The sequence below is a fragment of the Fusarium subglutinans genome (genome assembly GCF_013396075.1).
Source record: "Fusarium subglutinans strain NRRL 66333 chromosome Unknown NRRL66333_c0000054, whole genome shotgun sequence".
In the NCBI taxonomy this organism is placed as follows: Eukaryota; Fungi; Ascomycota; class Sordariomycetes; order Hypocreales; family Nectriaceae; genus Fusarium; species Fusarium subglutinans.
Window position 1 is genome coordinate 181,510 of NW_023502117.1, and position 21,995 is coordinate 203,504.

The 21,995-nt window shown below is 49.3% G+C and overlaps 10 protein-coding genes across 10 annotated transcripts; 5 read left to right on the forward strand and 5 right to left on the reverse strand.

Annotated features, from left to right (window-relative positions):
* Window positions 1–562: 562 nt before the first annotated feature.
* On the forward strand, window positions 563–1,425 carry FSUBG_5502 (septum formation maf; the record flags this gene model as incomplete). Its single annotated transcript, XM_036683606.1, has 2 exons — window positions 563–745; window positions 799–1,425. 2 exons carry the CDS (start codon window positions 563–565, stop codon window positions 1,423–1,425), a joined length of 810 nt encoding a protein of 269 aa, XP_036539014.1.
* Window positions 1,426–2,103: 678 nt separating this feature from the next.
* FSUBG_5503 (MLX-interacting) lies at window positions 2,104–2,780 on the forward strand (the record flags this gene model as incomplete). The annotated part of the gene is made up of 3 exons (XM_036683607.1): window positions 2,104–2,209; window positions 2,308–2,506; window positions 2,729–2,780. The coding sequence occupies 3 exons, from the start codon at window positions 2,104–2,106 to the stop codon at window positions 2,778–2,780; spliced, it is 357 nt and encodes a 118-aa protein (XP_036539015.1).
* A 93-nt stretch (window positions 2,781–2,873) lies between these two features.
* Window positions 2,874–4,373, reverse strand: FSUBG_5504 (threonyl-tRNA synthetase; the record flags this gene model as incomplete). Its single annotated transcript, XM_036683608.1, has 1 exon — window positions 2,874–4,373. The coding sequence occupies one exon, from the start codon at window positions 4,371–4,373 to the stop codon at window positions 2,874–2,876; it is 1,500 nt and encodes a 499-aa protein (XP_036539016.1).
* A 640-nt stretch (window positions 4,374–5,013) lies between these two features.
* FSUBG_5505 (nuclear transport factor) lies at window positions 5,014–8,210 on the forward strand (the record flags this gene model as incomplete). Its single annotated transcript, XM_036683609.1, has 2 exons — window positions 5,014–5,178; window positions 5,232–8,210. The coding sequence occupies 2 exons, from the start codon at window positions 5,014–5,016 to the stop codon at window positions 8,208–8,210; spliced, it is 3,144 nt and encodes a 1,047-aa protein (XP_036539017.1).
* A 234-nt stretch (window positions 8,211–8,444) lies between these two features.
* On the reverse strand, window positions 8,445–9,610 carry FSUBG_5506 (NADPH2:quinone reductase; the record flags this gene model as incomplete). Its single annotated transcript, XM_036683610.1, has 4 exons — window positions 8,445–8,974; window positions 9,025–9,336; window positions 9,387–9,522; window positions 9,578–9,610. 4 exons carry the CDS (start codon window positions 9,608–9,610, stop codon window positions 8,445–8,447), a joined length of 1,011 nt encoding a protein of 336 aa, XP_036539018.1.
* A 605-nt stretch (window positions 9,611–10,215) lies between these two features.
* FSUBG_5507 (Deubiquitination-protection dph1) lies at window positions 10,216–11,594 on the reverse strand (the record flags this gene model as incomplete). The annotated part of the gene is made up of 2 exons (XM_036683611.1): window positions 10,216–11,106; window positions 11,157–11,594. 2 exons carry the CDS (start codon window positions 11,592–11,594, stop codon window positions 10,216–10,218), a joined length of 1,329 nt encoding a protein of 442 aa, XP_036539019.1.
* Window positions 11,595–12,926: 1,332 nt separating this feature from the next.
* FSUBG_5508 (nitrogen permease regulator) lies at window positions 12,927–14,261 on the forward strand (the record flags this gene model as incomplete). The annotated part of the gene is made up of 3 exons (XM_036683612.1): window positions 12,927–12,969; window positions 13,019–13,456; window positions 13,507–14,261. The coding sequence occupies 3 exons, from the start codon at window positions 12,927–12,929 to the stop codon at window positions 14,259–14,261; spliced, it is 1,236 nt and encodes a 411-aa protein (XP_036539020.1).
* Window positions 14,262–14,391: 130 nt separating this feature from the next.
* FSUBG_5509 (tyrosyl-tRNA synthetase) lies at window positions 14,392–16,352 on the reverse strand (the record flags this gene model as incomplete). Its single annotated transcript, XM_036683613.1, has 3 exons — window positions 14,392–15,565; window positions 15,623–16,063; window positions 16,120–16,352. The coding sequence occupies 3 exons, from the start codon at window positions 16,350–16,352 to the stop codon at window positions 14,392–14,394; spliced, it is 1,848 nt and encodes a 615-aa protein (XP_036539021.1).
* A 453-nt stretch (window positions 16,353–16,805) lies between these two features.
* FSUBG_5510 (mitochondrial succinate dehydrogenase subunit D) lies at window positions 16,806–17,484 on the forward strand (the record flags this gene model as incomplete). The annotated part of the gene is made up of 3 exons (XM_036683615.1): window positions 16,806–16,983; window positions 17,034–17,051; window positions 17,132–17,484. 3 exons carry the CDS (start codon window positions 16,806–16,808, stop codon window positions 17,482–17,484), a joined length of 549 nt encoding a protein of 182 aa, XP_036539022.1.
* Window positions 17,485–17,850: 366 nt separating this feature from the next.
* FSUBG_5511 (s-adenosylmethionine:diacylglycerol 3-amino-3-carboxypropyl transferase) lies at window positions 17,851–20,528 on the reverse strand (the record flags this gene model as incomplete). Its single annotated transcript, XM_036683616.1, has 4 exons — window positions 17,851–19,671; window positions 19,722–20,039; window positions 20,094–20,465; window positions 20,517–20,528. The coding sequence occupies 4 exons, from the start codon at window positions 20,526–20,528 to the stop codon at window positions 17,851–17,853; spliced, it is 2,523 nt and encodes an 840-aa protein (XP_036539023.1).
* Window positions 20,529–21,995: the final 1,467 nt, after the last annotated feature.

The window sequence follows — 21,995 nt, forward strand, 5'->3', positions numbered from 1 at the left end:
TCCATATGTATCATGAAACCTGTGCTTTGAACAATATGAACAGTCAAATCCCAATCGATCTGATGATTCTCGGTAGCAGATAGTTAGCGAATAGCTGAATGCGCTTGTCTTTGAGGAGACTATGGGTATTTCAATTCCATGCTTTTTAAGCACTCAACTCATACCTAGCCAAGGACAAGTATATAATTGTCATGATGAACACAAAGTTGCTATGAGGGGCAGCTTTACTCTGTAGAGGCTAGGAGTCCCCGGGGCGCAAGAAGACTTCTGACGTTAAATTGAGGTGCTAAAAATATTCAGTCCGGGATGCTCTGAATCTATACAAAATTATGCCAAGTTTACCTAGGTTCATTCAAGGCTTTTTGTCACCTACCTAGGATAGAGGTCCTCAGTTTTATTGCACCCCCTGGAGCCCAGTCAAACGGGGCACTGCTAAGCTCAATGCTCCCATTAGGTATTCAACCCCACATTGACCTCATTATCAAGATTCAGATCTCATCTCAGGGACTGTAACCTTTACAACTTCACTTCACCAACACAGGAATTGAAGCACTTAGACAAGATGGCTGACACACCAAGCGAACCACCTCCTGACTATGATAAGTCCACCGCCACTCAGGGCACCCCTCAGCGACCCTTACGGAAAGGTCCTATACCGCTAGAACTCCCAATTCTTAAGCACCTCAACGGCAAGAGAGTGATTCTTGCATCTGCCTCACCACGAAGAAAGGCATTACTACAACAGGTGAGCCAAAGACATGGGGTTAACACCAATGGCCTTTTTCTCATGATACATAGTTTGGCCTCACAAACCTCGAGATTCTCCCATCCACCAAACCCGAGAATCTCGACAAAGCTGCACTAGGTCCTTACGAGTATGTAGCTGCAACTGCTCACCAAAAGTGCATGGACGTTTATACTACTGCACTTGAAGTTCATCTGAAATCCATACCGGATCCTGATCTCGTTATCGCTGCGGACACTGTTATCGTTACCAAGGATGGTCGAATTCTAGAGAAGCCTCGAAGCGAAGCTGATCACATTCGCATGCTCAAGCATTTGCGAGACCAGAGAATGCACAAGGTCTTGACGTCGATTGTAGTAATTGCACCAAGAGAAGACGCGAGACATCCGGGCTATGTCATCGATACCTACACAGAAGAGACCAAGGTGTACTTCTTGAGTGAATCTGACGGTCTTCCTGACGATGTGATTGAGGCCTATGTCAAGACTCGTGAGGGCGCGGATAAGGCCGGTGGCTACGCTGTTCAAGGCGTGGGCGGCATGTTGCTTGTTGAGAAGCTCGACGGAAGTGTTGACAACGTCGTTGGACTTCCAGTGAGAAAATGCATGGCTATGGCGGAGAAAGTTATATTCAGACAGGAAGAGGAGGACTTTGAAGGTGAAGGCGTGGAAGAGGATTAGATGTTGAGCAAGAATAGAGGATACCAGGAAAATAGAATGGATACTCATGCAATTTAACGAGCTACACAAATGTGGCTTGAGCAGCCCCCATTTTGTCAATCATTTATTTCTCCCTGGCTTCTTCTCAGCTATTTGGGTTTCCAGAAATGTTCTTTGAAGCTGATAGGTGCAAAATGGTTCTCTCCCGTCATCGTGGACCCAAGGTCTCAGCACCAGAGGACACATGATACTGGCTCCTCATGGCTACTTAGCTGAGCTAACAGACAGATCACATTAACAAGGACAAGCTGCTTTTGTAGTATTGAGCAACTGAGTTTAAGCCTCATGTATATACTGAGAACGGTAGAATGAAGTTACATAATTACATAATTATCATGACTAAATCAAAACATTGGTGATGCAGATCAAGAACAACCAAACCCAAGACATGATTCAATCCCCAAACCAGGAGAACGCCGCCTTCCATATTGGATGTCAATATGCAAGGACCAGGCAGACTAAGGGTCCTGTAGTATCATTTTCACATGGAAAATCCGGGGCAGCACCCTTGCACGTCATTTGCGACCTACATAGTATCCTCTCTCACATGAAAGTTGTATGCGCATCTTGACAAATTTTGCACGTTTGTTTGTTTACGTCTCACTACCGTTCCCTCATTAATCACTACTCAGCAAAAAGATGTCGTCTCCAAATAACAAGTCTCCCGCCAATGGCGATGCCGGTGCCGCCGATGAGAAACCGCGACTCACTGAAGAGGAAAAGAAGCAGAACCATATCGCATCTGGTATGTAAACTGTTTACACGTGATATTTGCTGTCGCATGATATCTGAGATACTCTTGAGTGTTCTTTGAGATGGTATTTGCTAATGCGCATCAATCAGAGCAGAAGCGACGCCAAGCGATTCGTGAAGGCTTCGATCGCTTAACTGAACTGGTGCCTGGCTTAGAAGGACAGGGGAGATCCGAGGGCCTGGTTCTGAAGCGGACAGTTGACTATATGCGTGAGCAGCTCTCAGAGAGGCAGGCTATGGTTGATCGCATTGAACAGGCTGGCGGTGATGTCGATGAGAAACACAAGAGGTGAGTCGGTGACCACTTTGCCATCAACGAACCAGGTCCTGACTGTCTTTCAAGGGCGCTATATCAACAGGCGGCGAACCCAGGTCGTACCAGGGGATGATTATGCACTTGTATGGTCTTCACAGCTACCGCACGTCAAGAGCCCGAACAGACTCAACGACGTTGGGCATTCAACCGATGAATCTGATTTACTGTCGCATATCAGCACCTGACCATCCCAAGTCGCGATAGCAACGAGCCGCGCCACAATGGCAGCGCCGCGCTATCAGCATGACTACGGAAGAAAGACTGATATAGATAGAGACTATTGTATCATACAAATGTGTTTTTACGTTATTATTACATGACATCGCATATCTATCTGTGTCTAGGCAAATGTGTCTACCATGGTTTTGAACCGCTCACGTACTTCCTCTGGTGACAGCATCTCCTTGCCCAGCGAAACCCGCCTGTTCTCGACATCCTTCTGTCCGATCACAAGAATTTCACCATAGTTCTTCTCTCTTGCCTCCTTGATTTTCGCACCCAGAGGTCGTGCACTATCATCTATGTCAACCGACAGCCCAGTTGGTCGAAATGCGTTGCCCTGACTAGGGAGTGTGCCGTTCTCAAGCTGCTCGTAAAGTTGGTCGTTGTTACCAAGCAGCACACCGCGCACTTGCCCTGCCCATTCGACGACATGTTCGGCGGTATTGATAGTGAGAATGATGACTTGGCGAGGGTTCAACCAGAAAGGCCACTTGCCATTGTACTTCTCAATCAGGAGAGCCATGAGACGCTCAACTGAGCCCAAGACAGCGCGGTGAATCATGACAGGGCGCACGGGGCCGTACACATCGAGTAGCGAAGCATCCGTGGTTGTCTCGCCTCTCGCTTCATATTCTGGCGCAGGGGCTTGATATTCAAGTTCAAATCGCTTGGGTAGTTGAAAGTCAAGTTGAATGGTCGCCGTCTGATGCTCCTTTCCATCCGAGTCTGTGAGCACGATATCGATCTTGGGTCCGTAGAAAGCACCATCTCCCTCATTCACACCCCATTCCATGCCTGATGCATCCAGAGCTCGCTTCAAGGCGTTCTCAGCCTGGTCCCACTCCTCTTCGGTGCCAATGTAGTGATCCTTTGGCCGTGTGGAGAGTGCAAGTCGATAGTTTGAGCCAAATCGCAGAACAGTGTACACCACCTTGACAAAGTCTAGAGTCTTCTTGATCTCCTTCTCAACTTGAATAGGTCGGCAAAAAATGTGTCCGTCATCCTGGTGAAAACGTCGGACACGAGTGAGTCCACTCAATGCGCCGGAAATCTCGTTTCGATGCAGAGGACTAAAGTCGGCATATCGAATTGGAAGATCTCGGTAACTACGGTTTTTGGACGCGAAAATGAGGCAGTGGCCGGGGCAATTCATGGGTTTTAGACCATAATCACCCTCTTCCTCCTCGTCTGGCTTCAGATCCTTCTGGTCACTCCCACAGCATCCGCCATGTTGCGCAGGCGGCGGTTCTGTATTCCCTCTTACAGCATACATGTCGTCGGCATAATTTTCCAAATGACCTGACTTGGCCCATAGTGACTTTTTGTAGATGGTCGGCGTGATAACCTCCTCGAAGCCATATCGTACGTATTGTTTTCGGAGAAAGTCCACAAGTCGATTGAAGATTCGCGAGCCATTCGGTAGGAATATGGGGGAGCCAGGGCTGTAGATCGAGCTGATAAAAAGTTCTTGCTTGGTGCCGAGTTTACGATGGTCGGGAGGTTCTCGCTTTTCGGACTTTTCAGAATAGAATCGGCTGCGGGAGACGCATTGCGGGCAAGTCCATGGTCTTCTTAGAGATGTATTGAAGGCCGCTCGGGCAGTCCTTGAGCGGATCATGGCCAGTTCAATACGCAATGGCGCGTGACAGATCGATATTCAATGCTTTTGCGGAAATATGACGATCCAAAATTCACAAACCCACCTGAAATCGCAGGACGCCTGCCAGCTCGTTGCTGTTTAAAGCCTAGCGGACACTCACGGGCCGCTATTCTTAGCGGTCAGCTATCGCCTATAGGCAGTCGGTGGACATGTCCAACTCGTGTAGCGGTTAACAATATAATACAGGACGATGTATTTACATATAAACTTGTAATGAATACAATCGTGCTGACGGCTTTGGTAGGTCAGATCATGTGTAATTCTATACATCAAAGGTGAGATCATAGGTGAATGTACAGTCCCTTTGTTTTATAGTGGTTATAGACATTGTGGCATGGGTCTCTGGGTCTTTGTGTGACCCCTCCCCAACGCTAACAACCTAATGGAACCCCGCCATCCATCCATACAAACAGAGCAACTGCGTGAGCATTGGATCTCAACTGGCCAAAATTCACGACTCTTCTTCATACCGTAATTTCTCTTCGCACTCACACAACGAGACTCTCGCTCTCCTAATACTCTGTTACCCTATTTAAGCTCCTCAAGTCCTAACTAATCCTGCCGCTCCCACGGACATAAGCCGCTGCTGGCTCTCACCATGAGCTTCGCTATCGAAGTCCCAGGCGATGCGAATCCGCTGTCTTTGCAGTCGCTGTACCAGACACTGCAGTCAGCCACTTCAACCGATTATGCGCAGCGTCAGACGGCAGGGCAACAACTAACATCATGGGAGCTCCAACCTGGCTACTATTCTTCGTTGCAGGTGAGCCTCTGGCCGAGATCGAGACTCTTTTCAGGGCACTAACAATCTCGCAGGCTGTCTACCTCGACAAGTCCCTCGCCTACGAAGTCCGATTTCTTGCCATTATTCAGCTCAAGAATGGTATTGACCGCTATTGGCGGTTGTTTAACCAGGTCAAGAACAGTATAAAACCAGAAGAGAAGAGCTTGATACGCTCGCGGCTATTCCAAGGCTCTATCGAGGAAGAGCACACCAACCTTGCTCTACACAATGCTCTGGTGGTCGCGAAGATCGTTAGAATCGATTATCCTGGCGAATGGCCAGATGCTATGGGCAATATCATCGAACTCCTCCGTTCATCGCGAAATGGTAACCAGAGACATCTTCATGGCATCCTCGAGATTCTACTGCGAGTGGTGAAGGAGCTGGGAACCGCACGAATGCGAAAGAACCAGACCGCTCTACAATCAGTCACCCCTGAGATTGTTCACGTTCTAAGCGAGGTCTACTCAGAAAAGTCCCAGGCATGGATGGGCTTCCTTACTGGTGGGCCGGGAGGTCAGGAGGAAGTCAACCTGGCTATGCTCAACAGCTTACTTGCTCTTCGAGTTCTTCGTCGGCTCGTTATAATGGGATACGAGCGCCCCCACAGTGACAACACAGTTGAACAATTCTGGACGCTGTCACAGACCCAGTTCGGACAGCTCCTCAACCTTGTTAGCCATGACTCGGCAGTCCCACCAAATTACCAAGAAGTTGTTGGCAAACACTTGCTCCAATTTACCAAGCTGCACATTGACATGGCGGAGCAGCATGCCGCCAGCTTTGTGTTTCTTCCCAACTCCATCCCATTGGTGCAATCATATTGGGAGCTGGTTGCGAAGTTTGCAGAGGTATTCGACAAGTCTGGCGGTATCAGGCAAGGCCCATCAGAGACGGGATCTGCAAAGTCCAAGGTCGAGGGCCCTGTATTAGAGAGACTGGCGCTCAAGGGACTTCTCCTTCTCAGATCATGCGTTCGAATAGGGTTCCAGCATGTCCAGACTTTCAGATGGCGAAGCCCAGAAACAAAGGCCGAGCAAGAAAAGGCTAAGAACCTGATCAAATCGGAACTTTTGAAACCTGATCTCGTCATTCAAATTGTTAACTCCATCATCACCCATCTCTTTGTCTTCCGTAAGTCGGATCTTGAAGGTTGGGAGGAAGATCCCGAGGAGTGGGAGCAACAGGAGCAGAGTGAAGGAAATGCTTATGAGTGGGAAGTAAGGCCATGTGCTGAAAAGCTGTTCCTCGATCTTCTCACACACTACAAGGACATGCTAGTCCCTCCCCTGTTGTCTTATTTTCAGACAGCACAAGATCCACAGGCCGACATTGCTACCAAAGAGGCAGTGTATACTGCAATGGGCCTCGCCGCTGCTCATGTTCATCATGTATATGACTTCGATGCCGTTCTGGCTTCAACGATTGTCAATGATGCGCGCCTACAAGGCGGCCTCTGCAAGGTACTGCGGCGAAGAATCGCCATCCTTGTGAGTCAGTGGGCTCCTATCAAGCTCGATGATTCAAGTAGGCCGATTGTATACCAAATTTACCGGCATTTCCTCAACCCCGAGGATGAGACCAACGATGTGGTTGTCAGAATTACAGCTGCCCGACAACTACGATGGATTGCCGATGAGCTTGACTTCAACGTGGACGCTTTCCTGCCATACACTTCTGATGTTTTATCACAGCTCATCAACCTTGTTCAAAGTGTTGATGTCGATGAGACTAAGTTGGCTATCCTTGAGTCCATCAGAATCCTGGTTACGCGAATGGAAGAGCAAGTATCCCAGTTTGGAGATCAGCTCATGTCGGCTCTTCCTACGGTTTGGGAGAACTCAGGGGCTGAAGAGTACATGATCAAGCAAGCGGTAACATCAATTTTCGCAGCCCTGGTTATGAGCATGGGCCCCGATTCACAACGATATCAGCATTTCATGTTGCCACTCCTCTCTGAAGCAGCCCGCCGAGGATCAGACCTACATCTCCACTTAATCGACGAGTCTTTGGAATTGTGGAATAATATTCTCATGCAGAGCTATGCTCCCTTGGCTCCCGAGTTGGTAAACATTGCAGAACTTGTTTTGCCACTACTCGAGTATGATAGTGAGACGGCCTCACTGGCTCTAACAGCTGTTGAATCCTATATCCTGCTTGCTCCTGCTTCTATGCTAGAAGACCGCCTACGTCGTCCGACATTGAACGCCTTATCTAATATCTTAGATTCAAAGAGCCGAGAACAAGTTCGTATGGGTACCAGTTGCATTGAGAATTTCATCAGGGCCGCTGTAGAGCTTGGCGGCTCGACGGGTGTTTCGGTCATATTACAGGATATGGTTGAAATCGGCTTTATGAACAAAATCCTCGGAAACCTACATGACGCTTGGGAATCACACCAGACCACAGGTCCCAACCGTAAGGTCAGCAAGCTCAGTACTATCACTGAGACAGATTACTTTGCCATCCTAGGACGCTTGGCTCTCGCTGAGCCCACACTCTTCAGTCAGATGCTTACCAATATGGGCTCGCTTGATCAAGTATGGGCCTGGCTCTCATCTGAGTGGTTCTCACATATGTCAAGTATGGACCACATTGAACGGCAGAAACTCTATCTACTTGGTTTGACAAGATTGCTGGAATTGACATCACCTGTTCAAGAACTCGTGTTGAGCAAACTCCAGGACTACTTCGATATGTGGATCAATGTGATTTCCGATCTCCAGGATGGTGTGGCCAACGGAACTGATACCCTGATATGGGGTCCTTTGGAGACCACCGAATATGATACCCCCAAGATCATTGCGGAACGCAACATGGAAGCCAAAGATCCTATTCACACCGTTCACGCGTTCGATTTTGTCAAGATGCGCCTGCAGGACTTGGTGAATAGGGTTGGAGGTGAGCAGGCCTTCCAGGAGCAATGGGCCGTCAATGTGGATAAAGAGGTGCTGGACAAGTTTCAGCAAATGGCTTCTGGTGTTCAGCAACAACAGCAACAGCAGCAGTAAGATAATATGATTGGGCGTGGATGGGATTAGAGTAACAGAAGATTACGATGATGAATTGGGAAATGATACACCAGGGATTTGTTTGCATTCAGTAAGATTAGACCATTGTTAACGGTTTCATACAGATGGCTTAAGATTGCTATCAAGTCTCTTCTCAATGGCTGTTAACTCTGTGTATTGAATTATCAGTAACACGGATCTATCTCTTCGGTCAAATATCGCATTCGGTCGCATCTATAGCTTGCTCTGTCCCTCCTCAGGTATCTTAATAACAACCTTACCCCAAGTCCCCCGGCCACCAAGAGCCTTGAGCGCAGCTCCAGTTCTCTCCAAACCAACAAACTCCTCATCGGTATACTCAGTACCCCTGAGCTTACCCTGCTTAACAAGATCCATGATGCCATTCCACACCTTGGGTATCGTCTCTCTCTCATGGATAGAGTATGCGCCCCAGTGAAGTCCAACAATAGAGATGTTCTTGAGGAGAACCTTGTTCATGGCCACCTTTTCGATCTTGCCAGCTGCGAAACCGATGACGAGAATTCGGCCGTTCCAGGCTGTGCACTTTGTGGAGAGATCGATTAAACCAACGGGGTCGTAGACGATGTCGACTCCACGGGATTTAGGAGTCAAGGCCTTGACCTTGGCGGGCCATGTAGCGTCGTTGTAAGAGATGACATGGTCGGCGCCATAAGACTTTGCAATGTCGAGCTTATGCTGTGTAGAGGCTGTCGCAATAACAGTCGCGCCAAAGGCCTTGGCCACTATTTCATGTCAGTTAATAACCTCATCACCACTTCTGATAATCTCATACCTTGAACGGCTGCAAGACCAACACCACCAGCTGCAGCATGGACAAGTACGTAATCGCCCTTCTTGACACCCGCTCTCACAACCAAAGCGCCATAACTTGTAGGCGCAGTAACAAACAGACCAGCCGCCTCCTTGAACGACCAGCCATCGGGAACAGGCAGGAGTGTCTCTTCTTTCGCCTTGATCTTTGTCGCAAAAGCGCCCTGTGATGCGCCAAAGACTCGCGATCCAACGGGAAACTTGGGGTTGGAGCTATCCTTGGGTGTGGCGATGACGGTACCTGCGAATTCGGCGCCGGCGATCCAGGGAAAGGCTATATAGTCTTAGTATTCTGTGAGTGAATGCTTATGTAGATGAGCTTACGGGGTTGGTTTTGATATTTTCCTTGGATTTGTAAGATGTCGAAGAAGTTGGCCGCGGCGGCGTGGACTTGGATGAGATATTCTTTGTCTGTGGGCTTGGGATCGGGAAGATCTGAGACCTGGAGCTGTTCAGGGCCCTTTTGATTTTGTTAGTCTTTTCGATAGAAGCGATTGGTGGCATTGGAAGCTCACCTTGAGGTATTCGGTGATTTGGATACCGCGCATGATGGATACGGTTGTTGATATATGTTTGGTTGGGTATTATGAGTAAAGTTTCGTCACGTAAGTGATTAGAGGTGATCAAGGGTTGACTGAGAAATGGCAATATATAGGTAGTTTAGTTACGTGACAAGTGGAGGAGAGATTAGAGATGTCGCAAAAGAAAAAGAAAAAGAACAGATTTAATAGCTGACGTCGGTTACCTTGTCGCGGCCAGAGTCTGGGGTTACGCGGGGAAGAGATCCATGAGCCGAGGCATCTTCCCCCGGCGATCGGCCCCTACTTTAGTTAATTGATAGTGGACTACTCCGTACCTTACATCAACATCCATGATATCCCTATTAGCACTCTAGCTTCATGAGTTCAGCTATGATCAGAGTCATGACTAATTACAAATCACATTAAAACAAGTCGTGAAGTTCGAAATACTCTCTGTTCCAAACCTGATATTTATGACCACACCATGCTGCTTCGCCTGGAGGCTATCCTCCCAGTCAACCTGTATTTCTCAGCTTGTCTTGCCTCGCCAGTCTTGACTCGAATATCCCTCCCGACTAAAGTGAGCAAACACTGGATTCTAATCCTCAAACTCTCCACGCTGGGTCTGTCGTTCAAGGTCCGCTAAGCAAATGCTCAATAGCACCCTGAACACTTCCACCGCTTCGACGCAGGGCCGCGACATTGCGGTCAAAGTCAAAGAAGCCCATATCATTAAGCTGGCGCAATTGCTCAGCGTAGCGCTCTTCCGGGGGTCGGTTATCAACAGGAGCCGCGGGAGCCGAGTCCAATCCACCACCACCAAGCATTTGCATCATCTGCTGCATCATCTCGGGGTTCATGCCAAAGGGGTTGTTGGGCTGTGCGCCAGCTGCGGGAGGAGGGAACAGCGCAGCGAATGGGTTCGCGGGAGGTGGGCTGGTGGTTGAGCCCTGCTGCGTGCCACCTTGGCTAGGCGTTGTTCCAGAAGTCTGCGCATTGGCCGAACTGTCCGTCGCTCCTTGGCTGGGTGTGTTACCTGTGCCAGTCTGTCCCGTCTGTCCCTGGCCGATGTCTCCGAACTGTGAGCGAAGTCCCTGGAGCTGCTGCATAAGCTGAGCCATGTCAGGGGCGTTACCTCCCTGTTGGCCCCCGAACATGCCTGAGAGAAGTGGGTTGGCAAAAGGGTTCGCCTGGCCTTGTTGACCTTGCGTATTTCCTCCGCTGGCTGCGCCCTGGGGTGTGGTATCGGTAGCACCAGGAGCTGGGAAAGCTCCAGCCTCTCCTCCTTGCATGCTTCGCTGCGCACGCATAGCCTGGCTCATCAACTCGGGGCTGCTCATCATCTGTCGCATAAATGGTGATGTGATGATTTCTCGGGCGTTGGGAAGATTTCGAAGCATAGGGTTCGAATCGATCAGCATGTTGATAAATTCGGGGTTGTTGAGAGCCTCGTTCATGGATTGTAGAACGTTGGGATCGGCCATGAGTCGTTGAATTCGCGCCTCATCCATTGGAGCGCCCATCTAAAAGTATGTGTCAGCAACATTCGATATGTACAGTGCATCATACGTACACCACCGTCGGGCCCAAACATATCAAGCCCGGGAAGGCCATTCCCAAATCCGGCATATCGAGCACCCGTCAAGTTGGCAAAAGGTTGGTTGGCCGTGCCTGAAGCCATGTTGGTCGGGGCGGGAGTTGATGTAGAGGTGGTGGCGGTGGGAGTTTGGTTGGGCTGCTGATTACTGGCAGCGCTCTTGACCATGTGGATTGTGTTGTTGTGCTTAATCTTGTAGGTACTCAGGGCATCATCGTTCTTCATGACTCGGCCAGAGTAGATGAGACGCTGTCGTTCAACGGGAATGTTCTCAAAGTCCTCTCCCGCAAGCTTAGTCTTGAGGTCGAGGACAGTTGCCGTATCGTTGATAGTGATGCTGTGCGTGCTGTCTGAGGAAGTCTTCACCTTAAAGGTGATCTGAGAGTCAGCGCTCGGCTCGGGGTTGTCGGCCATTGTATAAACTGGCGATAGGGCCTGGCGCGGCGCAACGAGGGGGTTGAATAGCGATAGCGGGGGGGTTGAGGATGGAACAAGAGCGGGGAGGGAGCTCTCGAGTGTAGAGGTAGGTTGCGAGCGATCGTGAGAGCTGTGCTCAAATGTGCTGTTGCTGCTAAACAGGTAAAGCCTATTGCCTGGGGTGTTGGGAGGAGAAGCGTAGTCTATAAGCTAAGACGATGCTGAAGGCGAAGTTGAAAGCAGGTAAATTGAGCGAAGCCTTGAGAAAGAAGTGGAGGGTAGACTAAATGTCAAGGCCCAGTCCCATCAGTAAGTAAGTGCTGAGTTACTTGATTGGATCAGCTGCAGATGCAGGCAGGCGTAGGCGTAGGCGTAGGTGCAGGTGCGGGTAGCCTGGGCTCAGGTGGTATTGTCAAGTCGGTAGTGACGTGGGGCAACTTTTACTGCCAATGACGCGCTGTGGATAATTACCTATCAAATAGAAAGAATAGACTTGATTAAGCAGGGCAGGATTTGGACAAGTTAAAAAAGGAAATATTCTGCAAACAGAGGCTTTGTTTCGTATGTGAGCTACGATATTGAATCAAAATCCTTTCATGAGACAGGATCATTTGTTTCTCTTGAAGGGTTCTCTCTAGCATATGAACACATCTCATCTTATTCCACCATCGTCCATCATCTTCTGTAGCCAGATTCCAGTAATCACAGCCAGGTCAACACCATTTCCGGGAGCTGCGGACTAGACCTCATTTCAACTTCTTTAACCGAAAAGGAGGACGTCATGTATTGAAATTATTCCCCTTTTCACACCTCCTTTGTGCCTTAAGGGGGACACTTGTGGCTTTAGGCTGCATATAAACTCATGATTCAAGCACCCATCTCACTCTCGCAGGTATTCGCTTCCGTTTGTTCAAACGGGCTTAAACAGCGCAAAGCTCCGAAACAACGAGATTAGTTAGATGATGAAGAGAAGACTTTGGTAGGAGATCTCACTTTATTACACTCATCTTGATGTTCAAGAACGAACACATCGCTCACTCACTCTGCACTTTTTACGGGGGCTCTGGGTTGATACAGGGTAGCCAACTAGCATGGGGCGTTTGTCTTGATCTCGGTTGAGAGTTGAACTGCGAACCCAGCTTTACTAAACCATCCTCAACTCTCATCTGAAACCTGGGATAAAATGCGATCAAATTATCAGGAAAATGGAATGAGCTGCATCGCCTAGAAGAAAATATATCCTCTCTTTCATATATATATACATCGGCGAATGGTCAGAGTCAATATCAACATCTCTGATCAACACCAGATAATGACCCCAAGTTCATCATGATTCAAGGCATCTTTTACGCTAGATTCTTCCCCCAAGAGGGTAAATAGCCACAGAACAATGAGCTCATGTCTCTTCTAATACCGTTCAGGCCCCAAGATCGTCGCACAATCTCCCGCAGGCTGCATAACCCCCGTCGAAGGCTCAACCAAATCCCCTCTCATCGACTTCGACGTACTCCATGAGTATATCATTCCTAGACAAGCCTTCTGCAATCGCTATCTCACCATCAACACGCCAGATGGGAAGTATACGGTCCTAGGATACCCCGTTGTTATTCCTCACACCAAGTATCTTCGAAATGAGTTCATCTTCAACTTCGGCCTCGTGCTCGACGCTGATGTTGACCATGTTCCTTATGAGCGCGTCGTTCGTGGCCTAGCCTCTACCTTTTCTGAGATGGAGAAACAGAACGAGTATTTGAGCCAAAATGCAGAGACAAAAGGATCTGGGAGGAGGCCGATTGATAGTTTGCTTGAGATTGTCAAGGAGGATTTGGACAATTATGGAGAGTGCATGATTCCAGTTGGTAAGCTAACAACTTTGTCGCTGGACGACTTGATACTAATGGATTTACAGACGAAGCCAACACTATCAACATGAAGCTCTTCCCTCACCACATGGATCCTCCTAGGGTTCGAGGCTGGCATGTTCCTGTCCCAAAGGCCAAATTCTCCGACATTATGGATCCGACCTGGGATCTCACCCTCCAGAAAGTCATATCTCACATCGATGGTGTTTCTGATGTCCGACGTATCGCTCACGCTGCTTCTGTCTCTCTTGAGCTAGCAAAAACTGCGCTCCGCCATCTCCTCTACTACGACACCATCCTACTTCTTGACATGTTCTTTTTCACGGCATGCTACGCTCCACGGCCCGGGATCCACGACTTTATCCGAAATGTCGACGGGATGGTTGATGAGTGTGCTGCATACGTATCTCACGGACGTGGCCTCGTGAGCAACTATCATCTTATTAAACTCATGTCCACCTTTGCTCCTGGAAAATCCGTCATGGAATGGCTCAAGGGCCATCAAGACACAGGTTTCGAAGTCCTCCGCTTTGTTGACGTTCGCAGATTCGTCCAATTCGGCGTCATAAAGGGTTGCATATACCGCGTTCACAAATTCGTCGTCTCCAAGCAATACCTTGCCGCCCTAGCCTCTGGCCAAAGCCGCCCTGTCCCAGGAGGAGATCCACTGCAGAAGTATACAGATGGCTGTCATCACTTTGACCAAATCATCACAGAGCAGAACATGACGGACAGTGAAATCATGGAGAAACTCAAGAAGTTGCCAGTTCCAAAGGGGGACTTGGCGGTCTTTTATAGATAGATCCAGTCTCAAACTTCTATACCCATCATTTTTAACATTTTACTTCATGTCTATGGTATCATGCAGATTACAATATACTACAGTGCTATCTTACACGGCGAACACAAGCCAATTCTGCACAGGCAGCCCCTTATTTGTCTCTCCTATCCCATGTAAGTTGAGCCCGCCTCTCACGCACATCGTGCTTATTGGGCAGCTCAATACCTGAGTTATTGGCAACCCTCAATTGGTTTTTCTTCCGCGAGGCAATTTCAGTCAGCTCCCTGTCTGATAATGACCTACCCTTCGCTTCAGCCTCTTTCTTCAGCTCCTCCTTCATTCTGCGCAGGAGACCAGTACCGGGCTGGCCAGGGTAGATCTGGCCGCTCTTCTTCCACTCCTCATCGCTGATGAGTTCGACGATTCGGACATTGTGCTTGCCCTTGCGCAGGATGAGCATGCGGTCGTCGATGAGGAACTTGGAAGTCTCCTCGGGGAACCAAGCCTTCATGGGAGTCCAGGACAGATTCCCGGGGACTAGTCCCCTCTTTTGGCCAGGCTGCGCAGCGATATAGGCGCCTTCTGAAGTGACCAGACGCTGACCATCACTGTTGCTGGATGCGAAACCGACAGCGTGGAGAATCCTTGCTGGTGAGGAGTTCATGATGGAGCGAGGGAGTTGGATATCGCTTCTTGGGGCATTGTTGACAGTGACGATGCCAGTCTCTGGAGTAGGCTCGCGGACAATGCCCTTCGGTAGCTTGGTACCGAATCGAAACTCATGTTGCATGGCCTCCTCAACAGCCTTCTGAGCTCCGTGAATTAGTGAAACAACTTCGAAAGCCAGGTTGTGCTGGGCCTTTCGCTCCTGGGGTGCCGCTCGGTGCTCCTCCATTAGCTTGGAGATCTGCTTTAGAGGCATGAATGTGAACATCTTGAGCAAATTCTCAACCTCCTCGTCAGATCTTCTCACAAAGTAACCGTACAAGTCGAATGCTGATGTTTTGAACTCATCCAACCAGATAGCATTGCCAGCACTTTTACCAAACTTGTTACCAGCAGAATCTGTTAATAACGGCACGGTGAAACCCATTGGCTCATGATCCCAAGTCGAAGGCATCTTCAGGTGAGGCGCCTCTTCGGTCTCGCGAATGGTCTTGAGGGCATCGATTCCAGCAGTGATGTTGCCGTACTGATCTGAGCCTCCAATCTGCATCTGGACGCCAAGTTTGTTGTACATATGCCAGAAATCCCACCCTTGAAGAAGAGGATACATAAATTCGCCGAAAGACATGCCGTCTCCTTCAGTCATCTTTCGCTTAACACTACAAGTCTTTGTTAGCACTCTGAATGGCAGTTTCTGGGTATGAGGGTTAACTCACGTATCCCTAGCCAGCATAGGTCCGATTCTTGTGTGCCTGGCTATCCTTTTGGCAAAATCATAAAGAGTAAGGCTCCCTAGCCACATGTTGTTGTTCAACAAACGATGTGTGGCAGCCCAATCGCTCTCATATCCGTACTTGTCTTTTAAATGGTGGACATTTTTCCATAACTTTGTCAGCTGGACGTGGATCTTTGTGATGTTCTTGGAAATATCGGCATTGGAAAGAATCGCTCGACTCTCGAGTCGGTCGGTAGGATCGCCAATACGGGCAGTTGAGCCACCGATCAAGGTGACAGCAGGATAACCGTGGAACCACATCCAGAACATGGGCATCAGAGGTAGCAAGTGACCGACGTGCATCGAGTCGGCGGTGGGATCGATACCGACGTAGGAGCCTATCCTCCTGACTCGCATAATTTCTTTGATCTTTTCAGGGGATCTGGTGCATAAGTTAGATATAGAGTCGAGTTGAAGATCATGGGTAGTGTCGCATACCCTGCCACATCCTTGATATATCCTCGTTCTTGAAGAACGTCCCATGTGTGTGGAATCTCGCCATTCTTAATCTTTTCTGCCCTCTCTTTCCATCGTTCCTCGCCTTCTGCTACTTTCTTGAGGTACGTCGTCGCGATGTTTCGAACTTGCAGGGACCGTTGTGCATTGAGGCATCTCGAATATATGGTTGTTCGTGAGGGCGCAAGTTTCGAGACGATGGCATGGATCGCCATGGTTGGACGGACTGAGCAATTGCTCAGTTGGAATAATTGGGATGATAAAGAAAGAAACCGTCTTCAGGGTCCAACTCTTCTCCAACTCAAACAAATCTGGGCATCATGGCTCGAAGCTGTTAACTAGCCTAAAAAAATCCCAAGCGACGTCGGATAGAATCTTCAAATATTGACCAATCATAGACGCCATTGACGAAACAGCGCTATTGGCTCCGTGACAGGCAGAGGTATCCACACCACAGGGAAACCTTCGGGACGCCTTGAGCCAATCACGAAAGAGGTAATTCGAGATCCTCGGCAATGGTAGGACATCCAGTTCCGGGCCAGTTCGAATTGGATCGAGGTCGACATCATCAATCCAATTCTTCCTCTGAACCACTAACGCCCTTCGAAGCAGCCACCAATTGAGCGCCGCGACAACATCAGCAAGAATAGATCACTCAACGCTTCAAAATGGCCTCAATTGCGCGTTCCTCTCTGCTTAGGCAGACCGCCATGGCTTCTCGATTGGCCGCTGTCCCCGCGACCCGAAGCACTTTCATGCCCATGCCTAGCATCCGATCTCAGCTCAAGGGTGTCGCTGCTTTCCACAACACTGCTCGACGATCTGCTATTCTCCCTCCCGGACCTCGTGCGTACCAGTGCCTTTGCTACAAGGACTACATGCTAACGTATTCATAGAGCGCATCGAGGGTGGTGGTACGAATACATCCAAACGCCGAATCGCAAATTGACCGGCTTCACATGATGTGAATATCAATAACTAACACACACTCTAGTCAACGACCCTGCTCCCGTCCCCGAGCCCAACTCCGCCCATGGCTCTTACCACTGGACCTTCGAGCGTCTCCTCGCCGCCGGCCTCGTCCCCTTGACCGTCGCTCCCTTCGCCGCTGGATCTCTCAACCCTACTCTCGACGCCATCCTCTGCAGTGTTCTCCTCCTCCACTCCCACATGGGCTTCCAGCAGGTCGTCATCGACTACATTCCCTCAAGGACCTACCCCGGCCTCCGAAAGATCTTCAACTGGCTTCTCAACATTGCGACTGTCCTCGTTGGTGTTGGACTGTACGAGTTCGAGACCAACGATGTTGGTATCACCGAGGCTGTCCGACGAGTGTGGAAGGCATAAATTAGTCGAGCGTTGATTGGCGCGTGTAAGGTATGAAGGATGCTGTTGATAGTACTACTTGTCGCGCACATTTGTGACTGCAGACACCTGTATAGAAAAATTTCCTTTGAGTTAACGAAGATTGCGTCAATTTCACATAAGACGGCTCTTTTACTTTACTCCCAAACCTAAGGTTTTGGTTTCTGGGTTTCAACGTGTTTTGGCTTGTGAAATTCATCGGCTTTGTTAACGCTTTCGGAGTCTAGCAGGGTGAAGGCGAAGAAACCGCTGCGCAATATCAACTTTTATTGTTCAAGCTCGCTATTCTGTTCTGCACTAGTTTCCACAATATCAAATTCTTATCTCAGTTCAATCCAGCTGTCCGAGTTAGATAGTCAAAGAAGTAATCTCCGAGCCTCCAGCACGATCCATCTCGGGGGTGGGAGGAGGCAAGTTCTCCGACTTGGTGCAAATCCAGCAACTGGCATACATGTTGACACGGTCAATGCAGGCTCCATCGAGGCGAGCACCATGTCGCTTGGGTGAGAAGCCATGAGCCTCAAACTCCTTGATGTACCATGGGGTCAAGGCCGAAGAACGGAGCAGCACACGACCACCCATAGCCAAAGCTCGGTTAAGCTTAGTGATCTGGGCGGCAGCGGCTCGAGATCCAGTGTCAAACCAGTCCATGCTGTCCATGACGACGGCAACAGTCAGAGTACCGGGGGTGATGCGTGCAATAACCTCCTCGAGCTCATCAGTGTGAATACGGAGACCATCAAGAGCATTGGGGCGAGAGAGTTTGGCATGGGCCCTGGGACTGAGATAATCAGGGTGACACTTGGGAGAGAACTTGCCATCCATGCAGACATAGTAGTAAGGGTTATCAGCAGCTATGTGAGTCTCCTCAGCGACAGGATCAAGAGTGTTGACCATGTAGTGCCAAATAGCATGGGAGCGAGTGTTCTTGGCGGCAGGCTTGGGGCCCTTGACGAGGTCCGACTCGGCGTGATCGGCCTCAATCATGGCCAGCTGGTTCTTAGGAACACCAAGAGCAGCCCAGAGGAAGCTCTCCTGAGAGACAACCAGATTACAGACAAGCTTAGAGAGAAGAGCAGGACGGATCTTTCGTCGCCAGATCTCTCGCTGCTCATTGAGAGTCTTCGCTTCAAGGAGCTGCTTCACGGCCTTCTGCAGACCAAAAAGCCGGGCAATCCAACGGAAGACACGGATAGCGTGACGAGAACCTCCGGTATCGTAAAGACCATAGCCGCTGCTGTTCTGGAAGACATGGACGTTCTTAAGCCAGTACTGGAACGCACGACCAGAAAGATGAGGAGAGAGTTTGGTGATGAGCAACTCACGGAAGTGAGGATGCTTTCCGTCTCCAAAGATCTTCCAGAAGTCCTCATATGGGAGGGCAGTGTAAGAAGCAGCCTTGAGTTCGAGCAGGTGATTCTGGGTGGGGTTCAAGTCGACAGCGTGAACGCGGGCAGGGCTTTGAAGGAGATACGAGAGAATGTTATCGCCAGCAGAAGTAATAGCCAGGACCTTGTCATCGGCACCGAGCTTCAAGAGACGCTCATCAACACGAGTGTCCTCCCAGGTGAAAGCGTAGATGTACTCGTCCTTGAACTGAGTATGTTTGGGGAGCTGCTCATCGTAGTAGATGCGCCAGTGGTGATTCTGGTAGAAGAATGAGGGAAGAGGGAGGTTGGAAGAGAGATTCTGGACTGCAGTGAGGAACGCCTTAGATCGAATCTCAGGAGCAGACCTTTCAATGGCTCGAGTCAGGGCATCTCCGTGGTTGGCGGGGTACAGGTAAGGGGACTCTGTAACTAGGGCATCAATGCGTTCAACAATCTCGTGGGGAAGACTAGACGACGAGAAAGGCTTCTTATGGCATCCGAGCCAGATGTAGTAGGGGATAGCTCCGAGGCCCTTGTTGCGAGTGTTGACATTAAGAACAGTACCAAACTTGTACTCAAGATAATCTCGGCGACTCGGCTCAAGACCAACCCGGTCAAGATCGAACCAAGATCGCCAAAAGCTTCGGGATAAGAAGTTGACGTGACGGTCAACAAGACCACCAGTGTAGTTTCGGAACGCAAAATCAACCTGGTTCTGGACATAGAAGTCAACCACTCCCAAGATACCTTGGGGTGAGAGAAGAGAAATCACAGAGTCAATGACTGAATAGTAGTCGGGCTATTGCCTGATGTTAGCGTGGGACCTCAGAAAGAAACACCGTAACTTACAATCATGGACAAGCTATAGGACATGGTGATCAAATCCGCTCCACCAAAGTCGGGGCGAGGCTTGTCAAAGTAGCTCAGAGCGGGAGAACGGGGAGGAATGGACTTTGAAGGCATCCCATATTCATAATCTTCGAGACGGAACTTACGAGCGTCCTCACAGACAACCTTGACATTCTTCCAGCCAAGGCGTTCAAATCGCTTTCGTGCCACTTCACAGAGAGAAGGGGAGAAGTCGACGAGGTATACGCTCGAGAAGAAGGTAGGGACATCGACGAATGCGCCCATGGCCTCAATGTTGAAGCCAGTGCCACCGCCAATCTGTACAATATGTCAGTCATTTGTTACAACGACATGGTTATCGCAGCAGCTCACATCAACCCAGATTCGCTTGTTCTTGTTGCCATTCTTAGGCGCATCGTCCGTCAGCTTTGCCTGGAGCTGCGCGGCAACAAGAGCCAGCATGTCCTCACGTCCACGGAGGAGGACCTTTCGGGTAGCATCATAAGCCCCGGCCTGCTTCTTGTAGAAGCTCTCAAGGGCATCTTGTTGATTGCCCTTTTTGCCGCCCTGGTGGGGTTTGATGAAGGAAGAGTAGAAGAAAAGAAAAAAGGATTTGATCAGGCCTGGGCTTTCGTCCTGACCCTTACTGGAGAAAATCGACGTGAGGCAGAGCGTGCTGAGGGCAGTAGCAACGATGCCGGCCAGAAGAGACTGAGCGTTAGCCAAGGACAACATGTTACCACCCTGGCATGTTGATTAGTAGGCATTGGAGTTGGGGACGTGGTGCAGGCTTACATGAGAAGCCATGATACTCTCTCATTGTATGGTGAGAGAATCAGTGTTGAAAGAAGGGAGCTATTGAAGCAGTGTTGAAAGCTGTTCACACGATCAAGTTGAAGACAGATGAAAAACCGGGCAACAAGAACACGGCGAGCCAGGGATATATAGGTCGAGGCACGCGAGTTGGCATTCAAGGAGACCTGGCTCGAAAACCAATTCGGGTACATTGTCTCGGTACAACGGCCATTGTACGTAGTCGGCAGCTGTGACGCCTCGCACACGATGTGCTCTACGCGAATCTACTTGCTCATGTGTATGGAGGTCCCTGTTGATCTGCTCAACCCCACCAGATAGCCACGATAACCCCGCCGCCAGGGCTCACTCTGGGCATGAGCTATATGATGGGTGATGGAGGTGGGAGCCAATAGCTAAAGCACATGTTCAGAGTTGATAGAGTTTCAAGGGTCTTGCAAGGCTGCGGCGGCGGCAAACATGTGCCATCCTTCGTTCGCTATGAGTAGTTACTCTTGCTCGTGGCGTGTGAGTGGGGTATATAGTTAGCAAGCGGTTTCAACTCAGTATAGTTGACGATCATGGGCTTGAAGAGCCGAGGATAACGAGGCTTCTCGAATATGAGCTGTGGTGACGACAGAGGTTGAGTCTCAGAGTGAGCAAGACATTTCCGCATTGACTCTTCTCTTCACTCGAAGAGCAAACATCCTCAAATAAGAGACGAATATCAACAGGTGAAAAAAAATAGAAATGCCGTAGACTGTCACTTGCAAAGATTGAACATGCTTGGTGTTTTCGTATTAGTCGGGTCGACCCAAAAGGGAATCGCAACGGCCAATCAGACGACGGTAGCCAACCACATGTGGCTATCAACACTGACGTACGGATAAATGAGAGAACCCAGGCAATTGGAATGAGATTCATGAGATTTTGTGTTGCAATGAAGAAAAGCCAATTTGAACTGTGCGGGAGTTATCGGCTGGCAATGGCCACGTCGCGGGATCTGAGTAAGAACAAGAATCAAATGTGCTGAGAAGCAATGACAGCAATTCTGAATTATCATGTTCTCACCCAAACTAATTCCCCATGTATTCTTGAACGTGAATGACTTGTTAATAGGGAATGCTGATGCTTCCAACATTGGTGTTTGACGACAGTGACCGAAGCACCGTTGACTTGTTTCCAAAGTCCAAGTTTTAAGTGAAGTTGAGAGCTTTCTTCTGGTTTGCTGCGAGTAAGAAGAGCTATCGAAGAACGTGCGAGTCCTTTACACATATATAGAAAGGTTGCACTGCGAGTCATTGCATGTGTTATGCATGTTTATCTGGTCCAGTACAAAAAACGGGATTTTGGTAAGTTGCTGCCAAGAATGCAGTCGATTTGGTTCAAACCCACGAAAATACCTGGTATGCTTTATATCAGGAATTAAACTCTAACGATCAGGAGAAGAGTCGTTAGCAAAAGTGACTTGTACTGATACCA